Here is a 24,512-nt window from a genome sequence, read left to right as displayed (position 1 = left end):
ACTGTTGGTGTCATAAAGATGCACTTTATTTAAATGGTAACATGGTGTCACTGTATCTGAGGTATATAGCATAGGCTACTGTAGATAGATGAAACAATAGATTTTTATAGCTAAATCTTGTACACAGTCCAATTTATGTGGAAAAAATATGAACGTGTAAAATAGTATATAGACAATATTTACTTTCAAATAATGAGCATATAGGGTGACCAGGAAGGGCCAGTTAGTCCTTTCTGATGTCATTGAACTTCAATACTTCCTTCAGGACGGAGATTTAAACTCCCCTTGTATAAATCAAATAGATATAGAAATTTCTTTATACCTGCTGCAGTTAGGTTTTTAAATGATTTATTGTAATTTGTGTGTTATTATATGTGTTTGTGTATTGCCTACACAAAGAATTGCCTTTGAGGACAACAAAGTTAAAGAAATAATTAATCAAATTAAATTAAATCACAATTAAATCAAAATGGACAATTCTTGTTTTCAATTTTTTTTTATATATTACAGAATTTATTATAATTTATTTTATTTTATTTTTTTTTAAATCGAGAAGCTGTTTAACTTCATATCTTCATTTAACTTAATATCACAACAGGGAAGATAGACTATTGCAACTTCCCTTTCATGCCAACTTCAACATTGTATAATATTCCATACCCACCAATAGAATACTGTTAGATGTAAACAACACCTAAAAAAACAAACATAAAACTATATGGCTGTCAAAGGAATCAAATAAATATGATTTATCTCATGATTTCTAACCAACCTTTTGAAAGTAGATGAATTACATGAGAAATGAAAGTGTTTCGAAATGTTTTTAAACAAATTTTCTATTATTTGTTTATACAAACTTTTCATCAGACTCAGTGCTTCTCCTGTAGCACACTATGTGCTCCCCTGTTTTTATAAAGAAGAAGCCAAACTTGCGGATCTGTAAAACAACAACAACAACAACAGAAGTGAGATTCATTTCTTGCACTTCTCTTCTCTCTTTAACTATTTTACTTCCTTGGTTTTGTTAAGTAAAGCTATCTGTTTTACTTCCGTTGATTTGTATCATATAAAGTTTGCTGAGCTCATTCAAGCTACGAGACGGATGAATTGGTAATCTAGCATAATTTGTGGAGTATGTTGGCATTGGTCAGGTAATTGTTAAATGTTCTGTTGCATTGAATAAAGGTCAAGTGTAACACATTAGCACATCTTCACAATTTTAAAAACTACACAACCTAATCAAAATTAACTCAATTGTTACTCCACTATCTAACATTTCGCATACTACCATAGTACACCTCTGTTAAACGACATATCAGAATCGTAAACAGTATCATAATTCAATTAACATGTTTAATGACACCCTTTGACTTTTTTTGTGTTTGTTACGGTAAATGGTTGTTGGAAAAAAAATACAAACAATGGAGTGCAGATAACCTCTTCCTCCTCTGTGCCCCCATCTTTCCCCTCTGTACCTGCCCTCCCCTCTCCCTCTCCCCCTCTTTCTCTCTATTTTGTCTCCTCCCTCACTTTCCTCTGTTCCTCGTGTGTGACACTAGATGGCGTACTTACACTCTGGTCGGATAGCAAGCATGGACTGTATTTGGACCCATGTATTTCTGGCTGTTGTGTAACTGCGCACAAGTTGTAAGCTAAATAAATATTGTTTATATTAGTAAAGACGTTGACTTTTACATTGAAAATAGTTCATTCATTTTTTGTGAACCCAATTAACACTAAAAATACACATTAAGAAAAATAAATGCTTTGTTTTACAGAAAAGCAATGCGAAAGGGTTAAATAAATATTTAAATATTTAATTGGGTTAAATAAATATAAATAATTTCATTGTTCTTTATTGTGTATAAAAGATAGTGAAGAATAACAAATAGCTAATCATCATCATTCATGGCTGTGACATAAAACCTGATGTAAAGGATATTTTTTTTAAAGGGACAAGACCTTCAGTCTGTTTACTTGATATATTAGTAATTGTTCAAAAGTTTTTATTTCTTTTCAAATTTAAATGAATGAGTAAGCAATGTAAATGAGGCTTGTATCTGCTCCGCTACATACGTCAGTTCAGGCCAGGCCAGGGTGAACGCCCACTTACAGATGTTGAGAAACACTCCTACACTCATGTTGACTGTTTTTAGGGGAAAAGGGGGCTGGGACATGATGATGCAAACAGAGCATGAAAGTGAAAGTGCCGAAATAAAAGAGTGCGAGTTATGTTTTAACACTTCTCATCATGATTGTTTTCTGGTATGTATTTAACTTATAGTAATTTTTCAGCTAACCAAATATTGCATGGACTATCCATATCTATCATGATGTCATCTGTTTCTGATCTATCTATCTATCTATCTATCTATCTATCTATCTATCTATCTATCTATCTATCTATCTATCTATCTATCTATCTATCTATCTATCTATCTATCTATCTATCTATCTATCTATCTATCTATCTATCTATCTATCTATCTATCTATCACTTTGTGCTACCTCTGGGTTTGTTCTTGTCTATCCTTGTTTTTTTCTGCTTTATACATTTTTAATCTAATTTTTCCATTATGAATTTGTTTAACTCTGATTTTTCCCCACCCTGTCCAGTGTTATTGTCCTCCTCCTTCCCATTTGTGGGTCAGTGCCGTCGACTGGATGGGTTCAGTCTCCTGGACACCCACGAGGGTATGACCCCCATTCCAGCCTGACTTGGAAAGAGTGTGCTCCAACCGGACACAAAATCACACTCACTCTCGTACATTTCGACCTGGAAGAAAGCTTTGAGTGTGAGGACGATTCCTTGAAGGTGTGTTTGAAAGAGGTTTTTCTGTGTATCTGTGCACACTGAAGTGTTTTATGTTAAAGGGAGTGTGTGGAAATGTTCTACCATGTAATATATTTTCTAAATACTGTAAATATTTTGGAAATATATTTTGTAAGTGACAACAATTTTTGTCCAGATATTTGCAGATGATAAGCTGCTTTTTAATCTGTGTGGACGCAAGTCCATGAAGGAGCTGCAGAGGTCTATCAACCCTTCGCTCAGCTCCTCCTCTGGAGGTTGTCTCTCTGTTTCCTTTCTCGCAGACTACTCAAACCCTGAGAGACACACTGGATTTCGAGGCTTTTATGCCATTCAGGGTGAGTAACAGATGATGAGTAATCCACTGCCTGTTGGGCAGAAAGGATATGAGATTGTGAGTTATTGAGAATATCATCTTAGCCAATGCTTTAACATCAAATCCTGCTGACTTTTAGATGTTGATGAGTGTGAGGACCCTGATAATGAGTGTACCCATCTCTGCAATAACTACATTGGAGGTTATCGCTGTTTCTGCAGACCAGGTTACAGCCTTGACCCCGATAAGCACACCTGCCAAGGTAATGAATGATTGTGGTCGGCTGAGATTTTAAGACATTTTTACTTGGGCTGTCAATTTAACATTTTAATTTACAATTGATTATGTAAGGATTCAGTGTCAGTCAGCCAGTCATTATTGCATTATAAATGATTTTTATTATCCTGTAGATTACTCTGCTACTTAGCATAAATAAATGGACATCAAATATTGATTTTAATTTAAAAAATCTATATGATTTCTGAGCTATTATTTTAGATATTATCTTAAAGCTTAAAAAATGTGCTAAACAATCATCAGCATATCAATAAGAACTAGAAAAAAAAGTTTGATGAGACAAACTTTAAGTTGGCTTGAGAAAGCCAGACCAGAGAGTTTGAAGAAGTTTAAAGTAGTTTGAAGTTTGATAGATGGATTAGTTAGAAAGAAAGAATAGTTAGAAACATATATAATAGATAGATAGAAAGATTAGTTTCAATGAATTAGGTAAAAAAGAAAGAAAGAAAGAAAGAAAGATGGATAGATAGAAAGATGAGTTAAAAAAGAAAGATAGATAGATAGATAGATAGATAGATAGATAGATAGATAGATAGATAGATAGATAGATAGATAGATAGATAGATAGATAGAATAGCTAACATGATGTTAGTATAATTTGCAATTAGCTAGCATGATGCTAACATTATTAGCTTGTAGCTAGCGTGATTAACATGTTTTAGCATGATTAGCATGTTATTAACATCATGCTAACACGATTGGCATGTTGCTAGCATGTTTTAGCATGATTAGCATGTTACTAATATCATGCTAGCACGATTGGCATGTTGCCAGCATGTTTTTAGCAAAAGAAGCTATGTTTTTAGCAAAAGAAGCTATGTTTTTAGCAAGAAGATAGCTTGTTATTATCATAACAATCAACAAGAAGATAACGATCATCAGCATATAAGAATAAAGGGCTGTTTACACCATACAATATAACTGTATATACTGATTTGTCATGACAGAAAAAACTTTGAAGGCCAAATTTAGAATTAGTGTTGGTGAAGATGGTAAAGAGGTGTTTTCATCTCAAAATACAAAACATCCAATAGATAGAAGGCCAGTAGATTGCGTTACAATACGCAAGAAAAGACCTAATGAGTTTGATTGTGACTTTCAAATCTGAAAGATAAAAAAATTGATTGCAAAATGTATTGCAACAAATCCTTTTCAAGTCCGTGATGGGCTTCAGTTATATAAAAATAAAGCATTATATTGATTTCTAAAACCACTTATCTCTATTAATTTACATTTACATTTATTAATTTAGCTGACGCCTTTATCCAAAGCGTCTTACAATGCTATATATGTCACAGGTCGCATGCCTCTGGAGCAACTAGGTGTTAAGTGTCTTGCTCAGGGACTCGCACACCAAAGGCATGTGTCTTATCCACTGCGCCATCACCACCACCTATTCAACCATTTACTTGTCAATCATAATAGCCTCGTGGTAATGGGGATAATTTTCTCAACAATTATTTATATAGGCTCTGGAATTAGGTGGGATTCATTTGATTAATTTGTCAGCATATCATAAAATTAATTTCTTATTCACCTGACAGCCCTAAATGATACTTAATCCCTACAGTGACATGTGTTGTTTTCTTTCCGTCTGTTAGTTAGCTGTAGTGAAAATCGCACAGGCTCTCTAGAAGGTGTGCTGATGTCACCTGGCCGGCCCGAGCCGTATCCTGAAAACTCTGTGTGTTCTTACACTCTGGCTGTAGAGGAAGGTCTGCAGTTTGAGCTCACGTTCACAGGCGTGTTTGATGTGGAAATGAACGAGAACGGACAGTGTATCGACTCATTAACTGTATGCAACATGTTTTATACAACATTATCTCTTTTTCTTTGTATTTTTCCAAAGAAAAATGACCTTTTCTTTCTTTCTATACCCATTCCTCTTAGATAAAACCTCTCTATGGGAATGTTAAGAAATTTTGCGGAACGGATCTCCCTCCGATCTTCCTCACAAGGTCTCAACGTGTTGAGATTATCTTCAGGACAGACGATAAAGGAGCAAACCGAGGATTTAGCCTCAGTTACACAGTGAAAGGTGTGGTTGTTGCCCCTCCCATTTTTAAAACTAATCAAGGATGTACTGATTAGGATATAGGATTTGCTCATGATTGGTGGAACCAAATGTAACAATCTGCTATTGAAAACTAATACGAATATTGATTGTTGAAAAGTGCTGTGAATTGTTTTACAATTGTTTATTTACTTTGTCTCAGAGATGAATTGTGTTGGACCTGTGACGCCAACATCTAGTCTGATTTCACAGCATTCTGATTCTAAATATCCCACGGGCTCCAAGGTTAAAGTGAAGTGTGACAAAGGACATGTATTACAATCAGTAAGTATTTCAGGCTGGTTTTACCTGACCTGGCTGAAGAGCTGCAGATTAAAGTTATGGGTTTGTCGAGAATTCTGTATGTTAAAAATGAAGATGATTTAGATGAATTATATAATTAATAGGAAGTTATAAATAGCCTAAATTATTTATAAAGAAAAATACATATAATTGAATTATTAATAAATATAATTTAACTACTTTAAATGTGGAAAGTATGCTTTTGCAGTTAGATGATAGCTGTCAGTATGTACTTTATATTGTAATTTATGAGTCAAACCATTTTTAATAATTGCAGACACTTTCTGTTTCACAGAAGGATTCAGCCGAGGTTGAGTATGAATCCACATGCCAGAGTAATGGAAATTGGAGTCCTGTTATCCCCTGTGAACGTGAGAAAATGTCTTCTCATAATGTTTCCTTTCTTGATTTTTGAACAAGTTGTGTTTTTAAGATATACATGGGAAGATATCTTATATTTTTAGAGGATAATTTTCCAGCCTCTCTTTGATACTTCGAATTAAATGGGCTGTCTTCACTACCATTTTCCCTATATAGGCTACAGTTAATGATGTGATGTGGTGATGTTACGAGCTCACAAAACTGCTATTAGCACAATTTTATTACATTATACAGTATTATCAAAATATTGAAGAAGTTGGTTATACAGGTGTTGTCATTCTATTACAGGTTTAATAACTTTTTTTTCTAACATAAAGATCTCTGAACATATACAATAAAACAAAAAACACAAAAAAAAAAATGCACAACACATGTTTCAAACAGATTCAAACAGAATGAGGTGTCATTAGTTAGCAATAGTTAACATTAACTTACATTAACAATGAGCAATAACTACATGTTTTACAGATGTTATTATTCTTTGTTAACATTAGTTTATCGTAATTCATTGTCGGCTGTATTTCTGTTGTTCCTAAAGTGCCTACTGTCTACTGTCAGAGAGTAAAAGTGCATTTTTATTCAGCGTGTCTCCTTTACTCGTTCCTCCATGCTTCTTATTGGAAGCCCTATTGGGGTTGTTTATATCCTATTACTTTACACATCCAAATATGTTTTTTTTTTTTTTTTTTGCATTAAGCTGAAAAAAAACCCCCTCTTCTTATTTCCTTCTCAGCCGTGGATTGTGGAAATCCAGAGCTTCCTGAATTAGTGGAGCTATCAGAAAATGATCCCCCAACAACTTATCTGAAACAAATCAGTTTCAAGTGCAAATCTCAGTATTATCAACTGGATAAAACTGGTGAGATGTCATTGGTTTATGTGAACATCATTGTCGTAATTCTTGATAAAAGTAGTTAGTTCCACATCTTTGTCTGTCTTCCCTTTTCTCAGGCAGTTTTACCTGTAATGCTGATGGTAATTGGGTTTCTGAGAGTGGTCAAAATTTAACAGAACATTTGCCTAAATGTGAACCAGGTACTCAGTCATCCTGAATATGATTATAACCCCAAATATGCCTAATTAGGTGTAATTTTTTTAATTTTTCATATATTTCATATTTCTCTCTTTCTTTTAGTGTGTGGTATGAATACAGAAGTCTCTTCTCGTGGCAGAGTCTTTGGTGGGAAGCCAGCCACACTGGGGCAGATTCCCTGGCAGCTTTTACATAAGTCAGCTCCCAGAGGTGGTGCGTCTCTGATCAGTGATTACTGGGCTCTAACTGCTGCTCATGTGGTAGATGGATATGAAGAAAACCCTATGAGTTGGTTTGGAGGACTAATTAATGGTCAGGACAAAAACCCAGTCATTATGGTGACAGAGAAGATCATAATTCACCCAAATTATCAGAAAGTTGGTAAAAATGTAATACAAAACAATTTTGATAATGACATCGCACTCATCAAAATGTCTGCCAAGGTGACACTCGGTCCAAACATCAGGCCAGTGTGTCTGCCAAACAAAACAGATGAACTTGTGGAGGAGGGCACAGTCTCAGGTTTTGGTAGAATGGTAGATGGAAAGGAAAGGATGAGTCAATATCTGCTTCATGGACTTGTTGAGATATATTCATCTTCTGATAAATGTCATTCAAGAGGTTTACCTGTCACTCATAACATGTTCTGTGCTGGAGGAGATCAAGTAGACAGTTGTAAAGGTGACAGTGGAGGTCCTTTGTTTTCCCCTGTTCTGGGCTATGGGTCTCCAGAAAAGCCTTATCGTCTCGCAGGCATTGTATCATGGGGTCCTCCTGGATGTGGAAAGGAAAGCTTGAAGGGCTACTATACTAAAGTCCAAAACTACCTGGGTTGGATCAAAGAAACCATGGAAAAAAACTAACATCAGCATACTAAAATTATATTCACCTACAAAGTTTCTGTCTATTTAATCCGCTATATATAAATGATTCAAGTTTTATATCCCCCAATAAAATCATTTTCACATAAAAAGCCTTTCTAGATTGGCCTTCCTCTTCAGTCAAATCAAATAAACCTGATTTTTATTGTGACTTTTAAACTCATTGCCAACATGCGATGCCTTTATTCCTCAAAACTGCTTAAGAGACAAACATATTCTTTGTAAATGACAAGGATGGAAACATATAATCTGTAAATAAAAGATGCATGAAAATGATCTGTGTAGACTTTAACCCTTAATGTTTGAGTAAACAGATTGAAAACGCTGCAAGGTTTACGGGAAAAGTAGTCATCTCTCTCTCTCTCTCTCTTCTGCCATAGCCAAATCAAACAAGTTTACCTTTTTTGACTTTTAGACTCTTGTTCTCTCATATGTGATTGTTAACCACATACACTTTATCACAATAAAACCTCACGACTGCATTAAGTGAAACAGTTATTGACATCCGCATAGCTGTTATGGATGGAATTCTTCGAATAATTTGGATTTGGTAAGTGGTTTTTAGATTTAATTCTTAACATTTGCATATATTAGAATTACAACATATAATGTATATTTATTGATTTAATAACAATCATTGGTGGACATCAACATTTCTTAGCCATCTCAGAACATCCTGTGTCTATTTACTGAATTCTTCCAGCATGACACAATTTTGATCTTTTTCTATGTTTTACATAAACACTGATCCAGCCTGCTGTGGGCTTGTGTGAATGTGTGTGAATGCAAGCCGGCCTTGTTTGGAGAAGTGTCTTCTCCACAGTACCCTCAGCCATATCCAGAGGATCTCCAAGAACAGTGGGACCTGGAAGTGCCTCAAGGCTACCAGATCAAGCTAACATTCAATCACCTGGACATTGAGCCCTCTTCAAACTGTTACTACGATTCTGTCTCGGTTAGTGATGTTTCAACTTAGATTTTCATTAGCATGTGGATATGTCGCACAATGCAGATCTTATACTGTGTTGTGGGGAAATGTCTCCAAAGAAAGGCATACTCTTCACTAGAATTGAAAATGTGAGTCACTTTGGCTTTAGTCATTTGGAACAGGACGTGTCATTTCTAATACTTCAGCACGTGGTTCATTTATATTCAGGTTTTGTCTGATGAGAAGGTTCTGGGGAAGTTCTGTGGGCAGAATTCCACCGACAGGTTTCACCCAGGTGAAAAGCCCATCCTGGCTCCCGGTAACCGTCTCCAGCTGGTTTTTCTGACGGACGACTCAAATCAAGAGTCACACTTGGGATTCACTGCATTCTACCAGGCTGTTGGTGAGTTACAGTATATACACATTTTAATTATAAACATTTTAGTGTTGTGTACATAATATGTTCTCACCCTAAACATGATCAATCAGGATGTAAAACATTCTGCTTTTAGATTTTTAATTCAAATCATTCAACAGTTCGGTCCACAAATTTGATTATTATGGAGTTTATTATTAAAAAAGAAAAAATCTGAGTGAAGTTCACAGGAAAATGTTGTTTATGGGATGGAAACATTCTCATGGGATGGAAACATTCACAAGTGTTGTATGAGTTATATTCACACTTTGGAGGGTAACAAAATACACTTTGGACAAGTGTCTTTAAGAGAGAGTTATTGAATCATCCGCTCAATTGATTCACTCAGTAACAAAGCACTACTATGGTGTGTTGCTCGGGGACTGTGGCTTAATTTTGAAAATATTAATGCAACAAAAATAGACACAGTAACTGGCAATAATGTGTCTAAAATGTAAGTTGCTGAATATGTATTTCTTGTTTATTGAACTGTTGTTTAAATGCAATATAATGAAGATCACTGTTGCTAGTGTCGTGTGATGTTATTTAATTAAATTTGCTACAAGTTCAGAGCTGTATTATTTTTTTCTAAAACACTTTTCCCCAAATTTGTTTAAAATGTCTTTATACCAGCTACCACCCCTGCTGTTACAGGAGCTTCCCACATGCGCGCACTTTGTTTACTAGCTCGTTACCGAATCAAATTCAGTGCTGGAGCTGAAGGACGCGTTTACTAGCGCCGAGCGTAGAGGAGCACAGTGGATGTAGTTACATCATGTCAGAATCACATGTAAGAAAATACCGAACTTTATCCTTGTGAATAGAAACAACTAACATGGCTGTTAGTACTCAATATCAAGCTAGCATATCGATACTGGTAAAGTTGAAAATATATTGAGTTTGATTCAGTAACGAGCTAGTAATATAAGGCAAAGCTAAAAACAGGTTGCATTGATACATATTTTCCCGTTACCATCAGTTCCACTGGGATGAAGGTGAATTTCGTGTAAGATTCATAGGCTATACAGTGTTTTGCATGTAAGAGCTTCCACGATGATAGCCTCTCCTCTTCCAAAATGAGCGAGTCAACCAAGTGCGTGCATGTGGGCACCTCCTTTAGCAGCAGGGGTGGTAGAATTTGTTTTAGAAAAAAACTGCCTATTCTGGCTTTAACACCATAACCCTTTGTGTACATCTTTTAATTCTTGATATCCTTATATACTTGTTCCCTTAGACATAGATGAGTGTTCATCGTCCAGTGTGTTGAAAGATCCACCATGTTCACAGATATGCCTCAACACTCTTGGCTCCTACCTGTGTGCATGTCACCATGGTTACACACTAAAGCCCGACCAACGCACCTGCGCCTGTGAGTGTGTTCATTAAAAACAATACGGGCGTCATGATCTTTACAGTCGTTCGTTTTAAACAGTTTATTTCTATTTTCTAATCAATAGCTTTCTGCATTTAATCTCTGCATTCAAACGTATAGTCATCAAAATAATAGCATAATAAAAACAATCCTGTCATGATTAATGTAATATATAAAAACAATATAAAAATCAGGATTATTGTTAACCAAAAATAAAACTAATAAAAAATGTTTAAAATAAGTGTTTTAAACTTAATAAGTGAAAATAAGTATTGCTTAAAACTAAAACATATATATATATATATATATATATATATATATAAAAAATCGTACAATATCATATACATTATATGATTTAAAATAACAAAAATGACAAAACCACATAACAATATTACAAAACATTAAACTAAAATTAAAACTAAAAAAAGCTCATAAAAATATTAATAAAATAGTGTAATACAAAAATAACACTGATATAAAGCATGGTCTAACATGGCATCCTGCTGAGTAAATAATAACATAGACCTTATGTATTATATCTTCCGGTTTGTATTTCATGAACATAAGATCTTACTGATTTATGAACAAACCGCTCATTTTAAAAACTTCACGGTCTACTGAAATTTGTTATGACGTCCACTTCAAAAATTACAATGCTCATGATAACTTTTGTTAACTCTACAATAAGTAAATCCACTTCACCAGCTAATTACTTTTCAACAGCGATGCCATAGAAATATACAGAGCTATACCGCAGAAACAGAAGTTCAAAGACAAAATTCTAAAGATTTCTCTGGTGCATAACATCTATAGAAAGTGGTGTGTGTTTTCCACCTGTGCTAGTGGACTGTGGAGGTGGGGTACACAGTGAACTAGAGGGGACCATCTCCAGTCCCGGTTACCCAGACATGTCCCCACCAGATCTGGACTGCATCTACAGCATCTCTGTGCAGCCAGGCTTTATTATCACTCTCAACTTTAGCCAGAACTTCCAAATAGAGCAGGTCTACAATCAAGGACCAACCTGCCTCTACCACTGGCTGCAAGTATGTTTTGCTATAACATCTGTCTATCTTCAGATGAATAAATGTTTTAGGTTTATTTCTCATTTTTTCTCAGGTGTCTGTCTCAGGAAAAGATCAGAAGTACTGCGGAGAAAAAAGCCCTGGGGTCCTCGACACTGGCACTCACTCTGTCCAGCTGGAGTATCACACTGACAGATACGGACAGAGCCAGGGCTGGAGCTTACATTACACCACACAGAGTGAGAGAGAGAAAAATGTGCTGGATCTTTATTTACTTGTTTCCATGTGAATGTCAGAACACTATAAATCTTCAAATATCTTTGCTAATGTTTATTAGTCTGATGTGCTCACATCTCTTTTAAAGGGGTGAAGTGTCCGCATCCGGGCAGTATCAGCCATGGAAAAGTCACACCAGTTTTTGCCCAGTACTTGTACAGAGACTACATTCATGTGCGTTGTAACCCAGGATACAAGCTCATGATGGTGAGATTAAAAATCATGCTTAAAACTTGAAGCAAAAGAGTCATCTGATGATGATAGCCCAATTAACATGTGACCTTTGCAATCTGTAAGGGAGAGAAGGAGATTGCAAGTTTTAAGTCCATGTGTCAGAGTAATGGAGAATGGCATTTGACACTGCCAGAGTGCAAGAGTAAGTAAATGCATATCACCTGATTTCAAATTTTGCTATATTTCATCCATTCGTCATTTTGTTTCTGTGTTATTGCAGTTATTGACTGTGGAGAACCAAAGCTGCTGCCTAATGGAGGCTTTCAGTTTATCAGTGGAGAACACAACAAATATCTCTCTGTCATAGAGTATCGCTGCAATGAGCCTTACTACAAATTTAAGGATACTCCTAGAGGTCGAAAACTGTACAAAACCCCAGGATTTTTCGTGTGACTGACAATTCCTGACTTTTAAAGCTACATTTCTTTCTTTTTCTTGTGTAGTAAGTTTCAAGTGTGCAAGTGACCGGAAATGGACAGAAGACAACAACATTGATGTTATTCCTCGTTGTTATCCTGGTAATAATAGTGGCTTGACAGACAGATATTAGATTTTATATTATTTTGCACTTGTACTTATTTAAAGCTACACTGTGTGATTTTTACCCCAATCTAGCGATGAAAAGGTATATGACCATCCAGTGAATATTAGTTTCTGTTCCTCTCAATTCCGATTTCGTTTTAACTCCTACGGTGGCCAATGTAGTCCAAGATTAATAAACGTGAAAGCTTGAACGGGTATGTCCCTCTTTGGCTAATGTACTTTCAAGATGGAGGGGCAACATGGCGACCGACTTTAGAACCCCTTACCCGTATGTATTTTCAATGGCATATTATACACTCACGAGAATACTTTATTACTCGAACGAAGTAAATATGCATTAATGAGCACATATATTTTTTAAAGAACTAATTGTTTTTAGCTAAGAATAAACTAAAAGAGTTACACAGAGTAGCTTTAACGTTATTTAAAGTATATTTTGATATATACATTTTTTTTTATGTTTTAGTGTGTGGAATGAACACAGAAGTCTCTTCTGGTGGCAGAGTCTTTGGTGGGAAGCCAGCCAAACTGGGGCAGATTCCCTGGCAGCTCTTACATACGTCAGGTCCCAGAGGTGGTGCGTCTCTGATCAGTGATTACTGGGCTCTAACAGCTGCTCATGTAGTGGATGGATATGAAAATGACAACATGACTTGGCTTGGAGGAATGATTAAGGATGATGACAAAAACCCAGTCACTATGAAGGCCGAGAAGATCATAATTCACCCCAATTATTATAGGGTTGGTCGGGGTGGTTCTCCAACAACCTTTGACAATGACATTGCTCTGATCAAAATGTCTGCCCAGGTTCCACTCGGTCAAAACATCAGGCCAGTGTGTTTGCCAAATCAAACACATGAACTCGTAATGGAGGGCACGATGGGTATTATATCAGGTTTTGGAGGGTTTGATAAGGGGATAAAAAGTAAAATTTTACGATACGGGCTTGTTCAGGAATATACTCTTGAAAAGTGTGAATCAGGGGATCTGCCTGTCACCGATAACATGTTTTGTGCTGGAGACGATGTTAAAAGTGTTGACAGTTGTAAAGGTGACAGTGGGGGTCCTCTGTTCTTACCTATGTTGGGCTATGGAACTAAAGAGCAGCCCTATGAGGTGAGGGGCATTGTGTCATGGGGTCCTGAAAAATGTGGCTCTAAAGGTTTCTACACTAAAGTGCAGAACTATCTGGACTGGATAGAAGAAACAATGGCAAATAATTAGCATAAAAGTTCATTAAATAAAATTGGTGCCTAATTCTGTCTATTCTAATTTGTTAAAATGGTACAAAATAAACTAGCAAAGATGATTATTTTATAAATTGATCTCCCTCTGCTGGGTAAAAATAAAGTAGCATTGGTAACACTTTACAATACATGTGCACTAATATGCATTAGTTCATGCGTAACTAATGCATAATGTTAATGTATGCCTCATGAAGAACTAAAACATTAATTAATTATTACTGCACCAGCAACGGTTACACTATGACAACTTTTATTAATTAATCATTAACAAACATTAATGTTTAACAGATAATAGCACGGTAGGCCTATGTAGCTCTCCGCCTAATTGTAACTTTGATAATGTTGTTTATGCTCAAACAGCAACATTACACACTAACTAAAGTTAGAAAGGTGAAATCAAAGGCTTTAATTAATTTTTCTGTTACTTTTTTGTGCAGTCGCTAGGTGTCACTAGTGAGCAATGCGATCACTACTCACTAAAGAACTAAAGAGCAGCCCTATGACTATGAGGTGAGGGGCATTGTGTCATGGGGTGATTATCAATGTGGTCATTTTTGTTATGGATTATTTTGAAATAAAACAAGCAATGAATAATTGAAATAATTTTTAACTGAAATAAAATAGGATATATATTTTTTTTGTTTAACTTGATTAACTAAAAATAACAAAAACAAACAAATTAAAGCAATTAAAAAACTTTATAATAAAAAAATATTTTTAGAAATAAAAACTCACAAAATTGATTAAAAAAAAAAAAAAAAAAAAGAAACAACAAAATTTGTAAAACTTCACATAAAAAGGTCCAAACAGCCGTAGTGGGCATTATGAGAAACCCGTGTGTCCTGACACTTATATGTTGGCGTTTCCTCCACTTTCTGAGGATTTAGTGAAGCAACAGATGTCCGAAGTCAGTCCTTATCCTATTATGTGGATGGTTGAGAGCTAGAGAGAGACAACAGACGAGGCTTTAGAAAATGCTAAGAAGCTGCGTGAGTTCGTGTTTCCTGAGAGGATGGAATACTGGTGGAACTTGTTGTATGTTCTCACTTTCTGGGAACTGACTCAGATGCCATTGTGCTATTGCCTGGTGCGACACAAGCTACCAGTTTTATGGATTATGCCAGTCAGCGGAGATCCAGCGAGGGGCAACATTACGGCAGAGGTTCTTCCTGCTGTTGAACTAGCATTGAGTCATTTGAGCGAGCAGCCGTCTCCTCTTGGCAACTATGAGCTTCAGTTTCACCTCACAGACTCTGAGGTAATACAACATACCCACTTCTTTTTCTAATTTGATTTTAATGGTGAAGCCAAAAGAAGCTCAGATACTACTAATGAACTCTCAAATGGTATAGATGGCCTATTGTCATTAGCTAACGTTAGGCCTATTGCCGTCCCAAACCACTGACTTTCCATCACATTTGTAATAACAGACATATTTGGGAAAATGTCTTTTTTTTTATCCATGCAATTAAAAATGAATGGGGTTCAAAATAACCCACCGACTTTTACTGCATGGGCAAACACATAAATTCCCAATATGTTTTTTAAGAAAGGAAGTCTTATAGATTTGGAATTACATGAGTGTGGGTAAATGATGACAGAATTTTCATGCTTGGGCAAACTCTTTAAATTTTACCGTAGGCTATCCAATCCATTAATTTAAAAATAAAAATAGAATTTCTGCATTATTCCTGCATGATGCAAAAGCATTATTAATTTCTGCTACGATTAGAGTTGGGTGTCTGTAATTTTGATTGTCCTGCAAACAGCCTGTGTTGCTAAAGCTATAATGCAATTGTTAATAAGGATGAACTTTAAAAAATGTAAGAAATTGACTTAAATTAAAAGTCTCTAAACTCTAAACTAAACTCTCCGTATGTTTATCTAATTTTTGTTAATTATCTTTGCTTCTAAGATAAGGTGAAAATCACACACACTATAATCTGCCATGACCCTTACCATAGATTACCAGTTGACTACTGTTGCATGTCAGTACAATTGTTTTAGCTGGTTAGCTGAAAGCAAATTATCAGTGCATTTTCTGCTGTATTCCCAGCAAAAAAAGAGTAGTTATAGTTATACAACATATACTGATACATTTGTTGCTTTAATAATGGGACAAAGGTAAAATGGTAATGGTAATTCACATGGTAATTCACGTGATACCACCACCCTTTCCTCTGACCGCTCAGTACTATAAATCAGCCTGGTTCATGTCAATGTGTAAAGAAAAAATTTATTACGCTTGCACTCTTTCTGCTTTTAGTGTGATAACGGCAAAGCACTCAAAGCTTTTTTCGACTCCATATTCAATGGCCCCAAACCTATCATGATCTTTGGAGGGGTGTGTTTGTCAGTGACGTCCATCCTAGCCCAGTCACTGGAGGGTTTCAACCTTGTGCAGGTATTCAATCAATCAATCTGATTATCTATCCCCACTTCCATGGTATTTGTAATGGTAAACTCAAATACTTGAGAGATGTTGGTGTTTTATTTAAACTTCCTTTGTTTCCCAGCTGTCATTTGCGGTAACGGCACCTTCACTGGCCAACAAAAGAAGATTTCCAAACTTCTTCCGGGCTGTGCCATCAGACAGTGCAGTTAATGTGGCGCTGGTGAAGTTTCTCAGGCAGTATGGATGGAGTAGAGTTGGTACATTGACCCAGCAGAAGTTCACAGAGGTAATATTATTTACTAATCTGGGAAAATATTAAACATATGGTGCTTGATAGAAGGTGAACTGAAAACTTATATTCTCTTGAAAAGGTACAGAGAGACTTAAGCAGGCATCTGGAGGTAGCTAACATTCAGCTAGCTGGGGCGGAGAGCTTCTCTGAAGTCCCCTGCGATTGTGTGAAAAAACTAAAGGTGTTGTATTTGAGGGTCTGGTTTCCTCACACACGTTCTGTAAATCAACTATAAACTTTTCTCAAGACTTATCTGTATTGGGTGCATGACTACAGAGTTGCACGAAAAAGGATTATTTTTATGAAACACATCACAAATCACATTCCATAATGTATATTTACCTGTAGACATTGATGAAACTTTTTCCTTACAGGACAATGATGTGAGAATAGTGATTGCTCATTTTGATGTGAGCTTAGCTGCTAAAGTCTTCTGCTGTGTAAGTATATCCCAGCCATACATTCTTCTGTTACGAAAAAATAGTCCATCTTAATTCCCAATGAATCAGCATAGAAACAAGACAAACAATGCAGCCCTCTGAGGTCCTTTTCATTACAATTGAAAGGTAAGTTAGAAGCAATATGGAAAGTTGCACTTGAAGCGAGAGCAAGATATCAAACACTAGCAATCCAACTATGTCCTGACTCCTGCAGTGCTACAAACCACACTTCTCATTACGCATACTACCCCTACAACTCAACAGCCAATTTGCCAATGTCATCAGAGACCCGTCCCCTGGATTCATTAATATCATCATCAATATTACCTCTCTTTTCTTGTTCCTCTCTTCACTTTCCTGACTTTTTCATCTTCTCAATTATAATGTGAGGTGAAAGTGACAGTAGTTGGTTATTACATTTATACATAAACATACCATTGTGTCACAGGTTTATAATCTCAGCATGTATGGCCAAAAGTACCAGTGGATTCTGCCACACTGGACCCAAGGCAGCTGGTGGAATAGCACTGACTCCACCAACTGCACAGCTAAAAACATACTGACTGCCATAGAGGGATCCATCAGTGCAGATATCGAGACTCTTAGCTCCAGACACATCAGAGGGATCTCTGGTAGGGTAGGTTTGCATTTAAATGCTATCATCATCTTTGTTTGAGGCATGAGCAGTTGTTGTAAACATTGTTTAATAGGGATTGTTTTATATATCTATACTGATTCTACTCAGACGCCTCAGGAGTACGAGAAGGAGTATGATGAAAGAAGGTGGCAGAAGGGTCTGGGTGCAAGCAAGTTTCATGGCTTTGCTTATGATGGGACATGGGTAATTGCCAAAGTTTTAACAAGAGTCATGGAGACTGTGAGGTACAGAGAGAAATACAGCATCCATCGCAACTTTACTGTCACTGACCAAGAAGTGGGACAAATGATTCTGGAGGCCATGGACAAGATCAACTTCTTTGGTGTGACAGTGTGTACAATGTTTCAAAATTCTATCTATCTATCTATCTATCTATCTATCTATCTATCTATCTATCTATCTATCTATCTATCTATCTATCTATCTATCTATCTATCTATCTATCTATCGTTCTATCGTTCTATCGTTCTATCGTTCTATCTATCGTTCTATCGTTCTATCGTTCTATCGTTGAATTTTTATGTAATTGTTATTCAGGGTCACATTATGTTCCAAAAAGGTGAAAGAATGGCCAGTGTGAAGTTTGCACAATATCAAGGTACAGATCAATTTGTTTGAGGCTTCATAGCTTTCTTCACATTGTCTTTTTATTATTCTTGACAGCAGATTTTTCTTACTCCATAGATGGAAAATCCGTCGATATTGAACAATATAGTGCCATTACAGACGAACTAGAGTTCATCAGTCCAATCCAATTTCAAAGTAAGAAAAAGATAATATCGAGTTTGATTTTGTGTATACAGCTATTTTTATATATATCACTTACATGCTGGAAAGTGATATTATAAACAACTGTCCCGAAATAAAGTGCATGCATTTGTCTTCTACAGGCGATAAACCCACAAAGGACCGAAGCCATGTATACCCTCAGAGAAAACGCATCAGTATATTACTTTATGGTGTTGTGGCGTTTCTAACTTTCTTAGGAATTTTTACAGCATGCGGTCTCCTAGTCTTCAGTGTGAAACACCACAATCATTGGTAAGTCAGGTGTTGACTTCATTAATTTAATGGTACTAAAAGCATTTCTTTGAAACTATGGTTATACGTCTGTATTTGTCTTTCACAGGGCCATCAGCATGTCAAGACCTTTTATGAACACGTTAATTATTCTTGGCGCTGTGTTGTCTTATTCCTCCATATTCTTCATAGGATTGGATGGGTCTTATGTTTCTGATAGAGTGTTTGAAGTGTCTTGCTCTGTAAGTCCTTATACCATCAGAATATTGTTGTTTTTTTTGGTTAGCACTTTTTATGAAGGCATAATTAGAAGGCATAATAAAGAAATCTGCTGTGGGTTTATATGTGTCTAAATACAAAATATTCTACATAATAAGGATCTGTGGCATCATTCACAGGTACAAATATCATGTCTATCTATTGGATGCACAGCATCGTTTGGGGCCATGTTTGTAAAAACTTGGAAAATTCATTCATTCTTCAAAAAACACAGCATAGAAAAAACGGTAAGAAAGACGTTTGCGCTTACTCTATAAAAATAATGGTAATATAATGTTTGAAAATTATTTATTTAAATTATAAAGGGTTGCAGTGTGTTCTTCCAGTCAGTCTTTAATTGTTATTATTATTTTTTTAGCTACCCCAGACCACAAAGGACTATGGGCTAGGTCTCCTGGTTTTGTTGCTTTTGTTGATTGACCTGAGTTTATTAATTTGCCTGCACATTTTGGATCCTTTGAGGAGAACAGTGAAGGAGTATCATATAGAGGTGAGCACTAAGGAAAACCTAATTTTCCAAACCTGCCAAGAACATTTGGACGCACTTAAAGCCGGCATGAAATTGAAGTTGCGGTAGTCTTTTCTTCCCTATTGTGACGCTTCTTGAACAAGAAAAAAATGTAGGGCAGGACTTGATTCATCCATCAGGAATTTATTGAATGGTTGTGGTTTGCAAGATGTGGAGAAGTTGTTTTGATTACAGTTATAAAAAATAATGATGTGCATGGATCATTTATAAATATTGTAATATTCCGTAAAATATTATTTAATTGTCACTTTAAAGCAATACAAGCTTTCTCAAAGAAATAATTCACCCAAAAATGAAAATCTATCATTTAATCCAAATACTTATGACGAAATGGGAAGAGACTGAATCTGTTATCATGTTTATTTTTTTTACCTTTTAATTTTCATGCTTATCAGTCTTTTTGTCTTTTTGTTTTAGGCTGACCCTCACGGGGAAGATTTTTTCATTCAGCCCTTTTCAGAGCGATGTGAAAACACATACATGGGCTTCTGGATGGCTGTATTCTATGTTTATGAGGGGATACTCCTGGTATGAGATTAAATTAAAAACATGTCATACAGTGATTCATTAGATAGCAATAATGAAACAGATGACAAAAGTACATGTCTCTTTCTTCTATCCAGCTGAGTACCTGTTTCCTGGCCTGTACCACACGACACATGAACATCCCTGCTGTAAACGACAGCAGGGGTATCCGACTCAGTGTCTTTGTGTCAGTCCCAGTGATTTTGATTGGTACATATGCATCCATGCTATGGCAGGATCAGCCAAATGTGCAGTTCTGCATTGTATCCCTTGTGATCATCACATGCTGCTGCAGCACTCTGTGTATGGTGTTTCTTCCAAAGGTATGAGATGCATATTAGCTGCAGTTCTCATTTTTAATCATTTATATGATTTTTATTTTATCAATTGTCATTTGTCACAGTGTTTTGAACTCAGGCTGATAGTTGATACCCACATATATTTTACAGATTATCATCATAAGGCTGGGTCCTGATCCTGCTTTCTTGTCAAGGCGGTTCCACCTTACGCAGTGGCATGGCGAATTACAAAAGGAGAGTGGACAAGACACTGATGCGAGGAACATTTTGGAGCAGGACGACACAGGAGCATCTGACTTTGTGACTGACGTGACGCAAAACATCTCGCTAAGCCAGGACATTCTACTGTCGGAAAACCAACACCTCAGACGGCACATTAATGAAGTGAGCTTTTTGTATTTACATTTATTTACTTTGCAGATGCTTGCTTTATAACTATAAAAAGAAGGCAAAATCAGTGAGTATTAAATGTCAATCCAACCAAACAAACTTGAATAACTTTTCCAAAAGTGGTAAAATTAGACACACCAGACAAGAATCTAATAATAATAAGCAAAATAATAAGATGTAGGGAAACTCGGGATTATTCCAATTAGCTCAGATACAAGGGAATATAATTTTAATAAATAATCTTGAAACATGATCGGTAATCACCTACAAATTATAAAATTACCCGTAGGGGATTAAGTTGCCAATGTTCTGAATGAACGCCTGAATGCAACCAATAATTGTACTATCAATAATCAATCACAAGAATTATAATTAAATATTAATATGTCAATTGTCTAAAATAGATTGATTGTCAGGATAATATATAAGGGGATTCATTTTTTTATCAAATCATCTGCTCGTCTAGCAAAACCGATCCCCATCAAACCTCAACAAAATTATCCTCCTTTATTGACTTTCAAGAGAAGTTATTCCTCTGGCCACGCGGGTTAACTGTCCTGTTTTATAACAATACCTTTTTAAGTATCAATAAATTTGTAAAGCGCGTAGCTTCACGCAACATTAAAGGGACTTTGAAATGCGCACGAGACAGTTCACAAGTACAACTATGTAGAGGACATGTTAGGACATGTTCTGTCAGTAGTTTTGTGGTGGATGAAGTGCCTTAAGTATCATTTTATGCTGTTGTTGTTTTAATTTATTGTGATTTCCTACAGCTGGATGCTGAGCTGGAGGATTTGACCGGGCAACTAAATGAACCGAGTCCTTGCGTTATAGAGAATGTCATCATCAGAAGTATTGTGCACAAAGCAGGTAAAGAAAAATGTATTGAGCGAGCGCACGTGTGCAGATGCAACAAACACAGTCTTTGTGGACTGATGGTTTAAAGGGATAGTTCAAGTAAAAATTAAAATTCTGATTTTATTATCATTTACTCACCCTCAAGGTGTTCCAAACCTGTTTGAATTTCTTTATTCTGCTGAACACAAAACAACACCATTGACTTTCATAGTATGAAAATGCTGTGGAAGTCAGTGGGGCCCATCAAATGTTTGGTTAACAACATTCTTCAAAATATCTTCTTTTGTGTTCAGCAGAAGAAAGAAATTCATACAGCAACTTTTGATAGAATTTTCATTTTTGGGTGAATTACCACTTTATGCCACTTGAGGCACACAAATACAGACCACGTAGATGTTCCATGATTTTTTAAAAGTTATCAACTATTATCTAACAAATATTAACCTGCATGAAAAGAAGTTGACTTCAATCACATAACATATCTTCTATGTGTGTTGTTCACATCATCAAACTTAATTTCACTCTATTACCTAGGTTATTATTATTTAAAAATGTTTGTATTTTTGTTTCCATTTTGTGAATTTTTTGGGATTTAGCATCCAGCACATTGCTTTGAACTCCAGCTGATAGCTGAAACCCAGTGGCTCTGTAAAGGGGTTGAATTTCTTTTTATAAAAGTTCGCCTTTTATGAAAATATCTCAATGTTATGTCTTTTTAGTCCAGGAGAAATGTCTGACTCTCCCCGAAAGCTCCAAATCCAACAGGAATCTGCTGGAAGACATCAACTCCCCTGAACAGTGGGTTTCATATCTCTATCAATCCTTTAAAAGTAAACTGGAATTTGAATGCACTGTTCTGCAATATCAAAACAAAAAGTTTGTTTAAAAAAAAAATGTCCTGAAAAATCACTTCATTTAATGGATGTGTTGCTTCCACAGCATTCAGCGCAGGCTCTCGCTGCAGTTACCTATTCTCCACCTTGCCTACCTGCCCTCCATTGGAGGAGTGGACTCCAGTCCTCTAAATAGCCCTTCTGACAGCCCTCAGCATACACTGATGCCTAGGACATATGGCATGTTGGTGACAGGACAGTGATTTACCCACATAAACTTGCATGAACAGTAGGTTCATACTTTGTACACAGACATGGAGACAATGCATTGATAAATGTAAGCATATTTCAAAATGGCTTATATATATTGTATATATGTAGTACATCTGGTAACTTGTGACATAACTCAAATTTAAATGTTAAAATTTTTATTATCTGATTATTTTTAAGTTTAAAAATAATGCTTCTACTAAATTACTATTGCATTTTAAGAACAGAATAGTCATACAGTAATTGGTTCAGTGAAGATATGATGATATATAGGCTGTATTCAAGGCCTCAAGCCTCTGTCCTTCTTAGACAAAAAAAAAAAAAAAAACAACTTAAGGCAGCAGGAGAAGTAGATGTAGCTATCCTTGATCAATGGCATCCTGAATGCACTCTTCCATGGCCTTCTGTTCACTGACTCAACCAGTATGATGTTGATGGTGCAGTCCCATGTCAGGTCTCCGTGGTGGTAACTGGGGCGTAACACATTTAGGAATGTCTACAGAAACATATTACGTTCATGACGTGAATCCTATAAAACCTTGGTGGAATATCGATTAGTGCAACCGTAAACGCAACAACCAGACATTTTGATGCTGGGAAACCGCATCAAATTTTGATGCTGGGAAACAACACCACTTCCATTGCCAAAATGCGCGTGTAACAGTCTTTAGCCTCCTTGTTAGAGCGCCTGACTCCCATGCCGGAGACCCAGGTTCGAGGTTCGAGTGGGACCCGGGTGTAGGGGTTACATTGGTGCCGTGACCCGGATGAGAGTGAGGTTTAGGGGGGTGAGTGTAACGGAGGCCAGCTAGTAGTTGCTGTGCGAGTAAACCTCACTCCCCTGATCTCAATAGGCGCTCTAGGGACAGATGCTAGGGGCTGCAGTCTTTAGCCTCCTTGTTAGAGCGCCTGACTCTCAGGCCGGAGACCCGGGTTCGAGGCTCGCTCGGAGCGGGTCGAGTGGGACCCGGGTGTAGGGGTTACACGCGCGCAACTATTTGATCACGTGGGCTGTAAAAGGGTCTATAGGCTATATGCATGAATGAGTTCCACATTTGACGCGAGGATGCTCTTCAGTTTCCGGTTGGGGAGATTTAAAGCAGACGAACGGCGAGGAAAACGGGATTATGGCAGAGTCTTCCCGTCTTTGAAACGAAACTTTCATATGTTTAGATGTAATTTTATATATAGTTATGTTTATTTAATATAATATGAAAAAGAAGCATAAACACAACGAGGGGTGTCTGTTTTGTCTGTTTTTGTGACTAACGTTTCTTTAGTATAACCATGGAGTATAAAATTCAATATAAATTCTCGGATGTTATCGAGCATCCTTAGACATTCACCGGAAATACCGCCGTGCATAGAGCCCATAGCGCATACCCACTTTTTGCACCACTGCACTGAATGACAGGATGTGGTTTCTCATTACGTCAAGACACTGAAAAACAAGTTTAATTTGTGGTGCAGTTGAATGTGCTCCAAACACTTTTTTCTTTTCTTTGTTACATTTTAAATGTGAGGTTTGTGAACATTAAAGTGAATATTAAACGTTACATTTAAAAACATTGCAAGATCTGAAAAAGTGTCTTTTTATAAATATAA

General features: G+C 36.4%; 3 protein-coding genes across 4 annotated transcripts; all 3 read left to right on the top strand.

Moving 5' to 3' along the window:
• The first annotated feature begins 2,137 nt into the window (after positions 1–2,137).
• Positions 2,138–8,352, top strand: c1s.1 (complement component 1, s subcomponent .1). 2 transcript variants are annotated; one of them, XM_089117789.1, is made up of 11 exons: positions 2,138–2,265; positions 2,617–2,815; positions 2,970–3,150; positions 3,268–3,390; positions 5,027–5,220; positions 5,316–5,463; positions 5,642–5,763; positions 6,059–6,152; positions 6,896–7,021; positions 7,114–7,197; positions 7,298–8,352. In XM_089117789.1, the coding sequence occupies exons 1-11, from the start codon at positions 2,252–2,254 to the stop codon at positions 8,056–8,058; spliced, it is 2,046 nt and encodes a 681-aa protein (XP_088973915.1). In that variant the 5' UTR covers positions 2,138–2,251; the 3' UTR covers positions 8,059–8,352. The 2 variants fall into 2 exon arrangements, with proteins under 2 accessions (XP_088973915.1, XP_088973914.1); XM_089117788.1 differs by having other exon boundaries at positions 2,237–2,265; positions 6,077–6,152.
• Positions 8,353–8,494: 142 nt separating this feature from the next.
• c1r (complement C1r) lies at positions 8,495–14,126 on the top strand. The gene is made up of 11 exons (XM_089117790.1): positions 8,495–8,626; positions 8,830–9,031; positions 9,233–9,407; positions 10,654–10,788; positions 11,635–11,837; positions 11,911–12,055; positions 12,181–12,299; positions 12,390–12,468; positions 12,547–12,681; positions 12,770–12,844; positions 13,336–14,126. Exons 1-11 carry the CDS (start codon positions 8,595–8,597, stop codon positions 14,091–14,093), a joined length of 2,058 nt encoding a protein of 685 aa, XP_088973916.1. The 5' UTR covers positions 8,495–8,594; the 3' UTR covers positions 14,094–14,126.
• Positions 14,127–14,238: 112 nt separating this feature from the next.
• Positions 14,239–24,475, top strand: LOC120484718 (gamma-aminobutyric acid type B receptor subunit 2). The gene is made up of 19 exons (XM_039680117.2): positions 14,239–15,374; positions 16,383–16,520; positions 16,633–16,797; positions 16,883–16,984; positions 17,178–17,243; positions 17,692–17,880; positions 17,989–18,231; positions 18,439–18,499; positions 18,586–18,663; positions 18,792–18,942; positions 19,031–19,163; positions 19,320–19,427; positions 19,559–19,690; positions 20,147–20,257; positions 20,353–20,577; positions 20,704–20,937; positions 21,720–21,816; positions 22,524–22,602; positions 22,744–24,475. Exons 1-19 carry the CDS (start codon positions 15,129–15,131, stop codon positions 22,898–22,900), a joined length of 2,715 nt encoding a protein of 904 aa, XP_039536051.2. The 5' UTR covers positions 14,239–15,128; the 3' UTR covers positions 22,901–24,475.
• Positions 24,476–24,512: the final 37 nt, after the last annotated feature.

Source organism: Pimephales promelas, chromosome 12 (assembly GCF_988280905.1).
Source record: "Pimephales promelas chromosome 12, fPimPro1.hap1.1, whole genome shotgun sequence".
NCBI lineage: Eukaryota > Metazoa > Chordata > Actinopteri > Cypriniformes > Leuciscidae > Pimephales > Pimephales promelas.
The sequence above is the reverse complement of the archived record's forward strand: the minus strand, read 5'-3'. Positions and strand labels throughout refer to the sequence as shown.